The following is a 6,740-nucleotide window of genomic DNA, read 5'->3' as shown; positions in this document are numbered from 1 at the left end:
AAAAAATTGTGCTGCATAGACAATAGATGATCCCTGTTATATTATTAATATTTTAGTATACATGATACATATTTATTTTATATAATTAAAATTTCTAATAAAAAATAGATTATATAGTTATTTACGTTTTGCTTATTTTTAATTAGAATATTCGGAGTCAATAACATTATACAGAATCGGATTAAGTCAACAAATCTACAATTTGTTAGAAGTTTGGATTGTTGAATATTCGTTCTATGTTCAGAATTTTGTCTGGGGCGAATGACCTTATACCGTTTTTTTAACATATAAATAACTTTTAAACGAATATTAAAATACAATTTTAAATAATATCTATATATACTTCTAAAATATACTAAAATAAAAATATTATTTGCAATAAATATTTATTTTATACAAAAAAATATAAGATATATGTAAATAATAAAACGTATTATTTAATATTATATAATTTTTAATCACGTAAGTTTATATTTTAATCTGAATTTGATAACTAAGTTAAAATTAATAACGAAGTTTTCTTCCCAAATTAAAATTATTATTGTACATAGAATAAAAAATGGAAAATATTGGCATAGCTTCATATGCAAAAGTTAAAATTTTCTTTAGTCTAAACATTAAAATATTGAGTAGGCGTCTATAAAGTTACATGCACAAAACAGTGTACGGCTGTTCTAAATATACGATACAACTACTCTTATTTTATACGATCCCATTTTTTGTATGTTCTAAATAACATTAATCACGAACCTAATTAAATTAATATTTTTATAATAGCTTAAAATCAAGTTTATTATTCATATTTTATAGACAAAATAAAGTTATGTGATTGATAAAACGCTCGTTTTCTCTACTGTAATTTGATTTCACTCAAATATTTATATAGAGTATACATGAATTACATACTCATTTTATACAATATTTTTAGTTCTTATTTTTTTTTACTCTTTTATAATTTTCCCGTATTTAGATTTCCTGTTTATTCGTCTAAAACAGTTATTGTTCTAGTTATATGTAAGTTACCAATTCATTAACAGTTAATGTTGGACTTTGGAACTATAGAAAGCAAAAAAAAAATCTCAATTAATATAAATTTAACTAATTTTTTGTCACTAAAATATTGTGTTAGTTTGTCCTTTTTGTTTCTAAGAGAAAAACTGAGAAGATATATTCATATAAGCTTTATTTACAAGGCATTTCACAAAAGATATTAATGTCGGTTAAAATTTTGTTAGACTTATAGGGTTGTGTGTCTTAAAAGTTTGGACGTAAAATGTTTGTGATTTTGAACGGAGTGCTTTAAATTATGGTGAAGAAAGTTCTGAAAAGGAAAAATGTGAAATTGATATAAAGATTGGTAAAAAACGAAAGTAGTAGGGTTTGAGAGGAGTATGGGCGGGAAGACGGGACAATGAAGGAGTCAAAAGAAAAGGTTGTGTTGTGTTGGTGCGCTTTATAAATTCAGAGAAAGAAACACGCGAGTTTATGTTCCCATAAGCCACCATGTTTTATCATTAATTTGGCTTAATTTACAGAGATGGCTTAAGATTTCTGTAAGAGAAATAAATGAATAGAGAGAGAGACCAAGCATGTTCAAATCGAAATGGTTGATGGGTCACCGTGTCCCCCCTTCTTCCCTCTTGCTTCCCTACAATCATACACTAAACATTACTTACACAAAATGGTGCATCATCTCTTATACACATGTCTATCATCAATCTTTTTATTACTTCATTTTTTACTATATGATCTTCCTCTATATTCTAACTTAATTCAGCCATAAATATCTCTATTATACCCATACTTTTATTGCGTAGTACTAGCATTTCCATCTCTATCCCAACCGATGCTTTTTCAATATTGGGACCGCCCATTCTTCCTGTAAAAACCATCCACTTTGCCTTCCTACGCTATATTTTAATCTTTTCTCTCCCTCCTCCTTAATTTCCTCTTCAAATTCAATTTAATAACCTCCTTCCTACTACTAATAAAATGCACCAACCGGTGGAGATCAAATCAAAATTTAAATAAAATAAAATATGCCTTTTTTTCTTCTTCGCAGTATCAGACATGATCATATAATAACATGATACCGTATGCATATTGACACAATTTTGAACAGGGATAGATATTTGTCGGTTGCGGGAGTGAAGATTATTTTATGGATATGTTAGGAAAAGATATATATGCACACATGCACGGGAGGCATGGGCATTTTATGCATTCATGGATCATATTTAAACATATTTGTTATTATTAGAACGTAATAGTAATAAAAAAAAGATTAATATATTTATAAAATGATAGCATAGAAATGTCACTGTTGTGTGGCATATCTATCTACAGCCATCCTAAGAGAAAGAACCTCGTTTTTGGTGAACCCTAAGAAGCAGCTGAGTTGAGTTGAGTTGAGTCTCTCTCTCTCTCTTAGACCACCTCTATATCTGTGTCATAATCTAACCCCTTTCTTCTTCAACCTTTCTCCTTCTCTCTCTCGAATAGATTCTATAAGATCGCAGTTTCCAAAGAACCCAACTGAAGTTCAAACCCCATAATCTCTCTTTCACGTTCATCGAAGACAACACAACACACAAACATGGACTCTTCTTCATCACCGCCAAACAACAACAACTCCCTCGCTTTCTCTCTTTCCAATCACTTCCCAAACCCCTCTTCCTCTCACTCTACCTCTCCTCTCTCCCTTTTCCACTCCTTCGCCTCTTATCCAGCTCTCACACTCACAGGTTCCCTTCTCTCTCTCTACTCCTTAATATTTTTTTTCCTCTCACTTTAAATAAATTCTCCCTAAAATATCTTATTTATATTAATATTCTACAAACTTCAGGCAGCAGCACCGTGGATGCACCACCGGAGGCAGCAGGCCTCGGAGGGGCCACCAACCTCTCCATATTCACCGCTGCTCCCAAGTTTGAGGACTTTCTTGGCAGTTCCGCCACAGCAGACACCACCGCCACGGGTGCACCGCCACAACTTCCGCAGTTCTCCACTGACAACAACCTATACGAATCGGAGCTGAAGACAACAATAGCCGCCTGCTTTCCTCGCGGCTTCGCCGCCGAAGCAAGCACCGAACCTCAAAAGCCCTCTCCGAAGAAAACCGTGGACACCTTCGGCCAACGTACTTCCATCTACCGTGGCGTCACCCGGTATCTTTTTCATCGCCACCTTTTATTTCACCGTCATTGTTTTATTTTTAAATAGTTTTTGTTTATTTATCTTTTTTTCGTTGTTTTTTTTTCAGGCACAGATGGACCGGAAGATATGAAGCTCATCTATGGGACAATAGTTGTAGAAGGGAAGGACAGAGTAGGAAAGGAAGACAAGGTAAAACTACTATTACATGCTAGTTTTAGGTATTATTTATTACTGTTAGAGAGGGGTTGTGTGTAACGTGCACCGGGGAGGGTGCAGGCTCGAACCGGGTCCACGAGATCTGGGACCGAGTGTGAAACGTTCCACTGAATGTGACCGGAATAAATGGGAGTAAAAGAATGTGGCTCACCATGTATAATCCCAACGAAAACCCTTCTCAATGGTTCAGATTGCTCTGCCAGCCTCGCAGGAGCATTAGATTGCTGAGTTTGTGTGTTTAGTAACAGTGCGACGAGTGTCATGTCTGTCTAGGTTTTACGAAGTGAAACAGTGAGTGGCACAGTGCGTGCTTCTTTTTCTTTTTGATTAGTTCATTAGTGATATTAATAATATTATTTTTTGTGTGATGACTGATGTAAGTGAATGGGAGGTGCTGGTGTTAAAGATTCTGACCGTGCTTTCTTTTGTTTCTTTGCGTGGCTTTTGTACCTGGGGAATGATTGCTGACTCGCGGGATCTTTTGCTCATTATGTGGTTTCAGTTTATTTGGGTGAGTATGATTATTACTTTGCAGCATTACATGGCTTGGTTTAGACATTGACCTCATCATTTTGTTTTACCGTCACAGCACATATTCTCTTCCATCTCCTGTTCATTTATGATCATGAGTTTGATTGCGCATTTCTTAGATTCAGATTCTTCCCAAGGATACTAATCATTTTAGTCAAAAAATGACTTTTTTGTTTCTTCCTCCTTTCTGTGTTTAGGTGGTTATGACAAAGAAGATAAGGCAGCTAGAGCTTACGATCTCGCTGCTCTCAAGTACTGGGGTCCAACCACCACCACCAACTTTCCGGTTAGTAGAGGGATATACCTTTCATTTCAGACATGGTTTCATTTTTACCTCTATTATGTATTACTATGCACCCCTTAGCTCTGGTGTTATTCAAACTTTTCTATAGTTGATAATCTTTATTGATTACTTTATTCTGAATTTCACAGATTTCCAACTATGAGAAGGAGCTGGGAGAGATGAAGAACATGACGAGGCAGGAGTTTGTTGCTTCTCTACGAAGGTAAAATTACTTATTTTTATTAAAATCCGAGCTAGGAGAATAGTTTTATGGACATGTTTAATTTATTTTGGCTCTCTCCATGTTACAGGAAGAGCAGTGGTTTCTCTAGGGGGGCCTCTATATACAGAGGAGTGACGAGGTATTTGTCTATCTTGTACTTTTAGGTTTTAACGTTTTGTGGCCTCATTTTCATTCCTTTTGACCGCTAGCGGATATCTATTGATTCTGAATGAATAAAATAATTTGATTCAGACACCACCAGCATGGCCGATGGCAGGCGAGAATAGGCAGAGTTGCCGGAAACAAAGACCTCTACCTTGGCACTTTCAGTGAGTCATCAATATCTTCCTTATATTCACATCAATTATTGTCTTTTTTCTTGCTTTACATTCCTCTATACATGTCCTTTTTTGAAAAGGAAACAACTTCCTGATTTTTTGTACACATACACAAGATGCTGCTGCCAATGAGGTGTTTGTTAAACTACCCAAATGGCCAAATCTCTTGCCACTTGCCCAGTTTCATATTTATATATTTTTTTCAGTTTATGATTTGTTACTAACAAAAAGGAGTAATTTTCTTAAAAAAATTAGGCACTCAAGAGGAAGCTGCCGAGGCCTATGACATTGCAGCTATAAAATTCAGGGGGTTAAATGCAGTCACAAACTTCGACATGAGTCGCTACGACGTGAAGAGCATTGCAAACAGCACACTTCCCATTGGGGGTTTGTCTAGCAAGAACAAGACATCCGCGGATTCGGCATCTGAGAGCAAAAGCCACGAGGCAAGCCGATCGGACGAACGAGATCCGTCATCAGCTTCATCCGTGACCTTTGGATCACAGCAGCAGCCTTCCAGCTCTACCTTAAGCTTTGCCATCCCTATCAAGCAAGACCCTTCAGATTACTGGTCCATCTTGGGGTACCACAATCCTACTCTCGACAACAGTGGGGTCAGGAACACTGCTAGTGTTACTACAACTTCACCCTTCCAAATGGACCTCTCAAGTGCCCCCTCAAATACCGGCAGTGAAAACAACGCCGCGTTTTTCAGTGGAGGAGGCATCTTTGTTCAGCAGCAAAGTGGTCATGGAAATGGGAATGGTCATGGTCATGGAAATGGAAGCGGTGGTTCTTTAAGCTGTTCAATCCCATTCGCCTCGCCCATCTTTTCTCTAAATAGCAATACTAGTTATGAGAGCAGTGCTGGTTACTGCAACTGGATTGGACCTACTCTGCACGCATTCCAATCCCATGCAAAACCAAGTCTCTTTCAAACCCCGATATTTGGCATGGAATGAGCTCATGCACGAGGTAGGATGAGAATCTGTGCATATAATGATGAAAGGGGAAGGAAAGTAGCGGTGATGGTGTTTTAGCATGCAACACAACGCAAGGACAAACGGACTAGTCTCTTTAGCTGATGCACCATTTGAATGAGTTGGACTGACAGTCATAATTCATCAGAACCGTAGCTAGACCTAGCTGACACTGTACTAACTCAAACTTCCTTTGTTGTGTTTTGTATCTTTTTTTTTCTTTTTTTTTCTTTTACGCCTTTAGCTTTTTGTCCCTGTTAATATACTGACATGATTTCATGAGTATAATGGGAAGGAAATCCTTTTGTGTAATCCCTTTCATCTGATTTATTTGTTAGTAATCACTTTACCCTCCATGCGAAAGGCATTCAATGCTTACATATATTGCAGGACCTTTAACACAATGTCTTTTTTACTATTTTGGGTAAATTCGCATCAAACGTGAGGAGTGGTTTAATTTTCTGGTTTCTAAATAATTGAAAATAAAAAATTGACCAAGTATTGGAACAAAATGACCAGGGACATATGTTTATCCGCTTTAGTGTTTTTTTGTCCATCGGGTGCGACCAGTGTGCTACGGAAAAAGCTGAGAATATATTCGTTGAGTTAGCCTCGGAAGAATTTGAAACCTGGCGTTTATCGTGAGTGCTTCTTTCTCTTTCGGCTAGACTTGTTTCACATGCAGCCACCCTCTCTCTGTACTTTATATAGTCAGTCATTTGCTTTTACTTTTTACTAGGAACAAAATTTTAATGATATTTTTTTTTGGAAGAGTGCATATTTCTTCACTTCTTCATTTTTGTTAAAGGTGTGATTTATTTTACTTTAAAAATTTGATTCTAAATATTCATCAAAGTCTAAGATAACGAACATTAAAAACTTCATCTCTTGCGCCTGATTCATGATGATAATCTGATACATATTAGTTGTTCTTCAGAAAATAAATTCCAGAATATGACGGTGCATAGTTGCGTATGTTTTTATTCAATTTAAACGTCTCGGTTTGATAACAG

General features: G+C 36.3%; 1 protein-coding gene across 1 annotated transcript; it reads left to right on the top strand.

The window, feature by feature from the left end:
* The first annotated feature begins 2,332 nt into the window (after positions 1 to 2,332).
* Positions 2,333 to 6,039, top strand: LOC108322106 (AP2-like ethylene-responsive transcription factor AIL5). The gene is made up of 9 exons (XM_017554085.2): positions 2,333 to 2,744; positions 2,846 to 3,167; positions 3,263 to 3,345; positions 3,875 to 3,883; positions 4,101 to 4,189; positions 4,336 to 4,409; positions 4,498 to 4,548; positions 4,662 to 4,738; positions 5,003 to 6,039. Exons 1-9 carry the CDS (start codon positions 2,597 to 2,599, stop codon positions 5,707 to 5,709), a joined length of 1,560 nt encoding a protein of 519 aa, XP_017409574.1. The 5' UTR covers positions 2,333 to 2,596; the 3' UTR covers positions 5,710 to 6,039.
* Positions 6,040 to 6,740: the final 701 nt, after the last annotated feature.

Source organism: Vigna angularis, chromosome 1 (genome assembly GCF_016808095.1).
Source record: "Vigna angularis cultivar LongXiaoDou No.4 chromosome 1, ASM1680809v1, whole genome shotgun sequence".
NCBI lineage: Eukaryota > Viridiplantae > Streptophyta > Magnoliopsida > Fabales > Fabaceae > Vigna > Vigna angularis.
The sequence above is the reverse complement of the archived record's forward strand: the minus strand, read 5'-3'. Positions and strand labels throughout refer to the sequence as shown.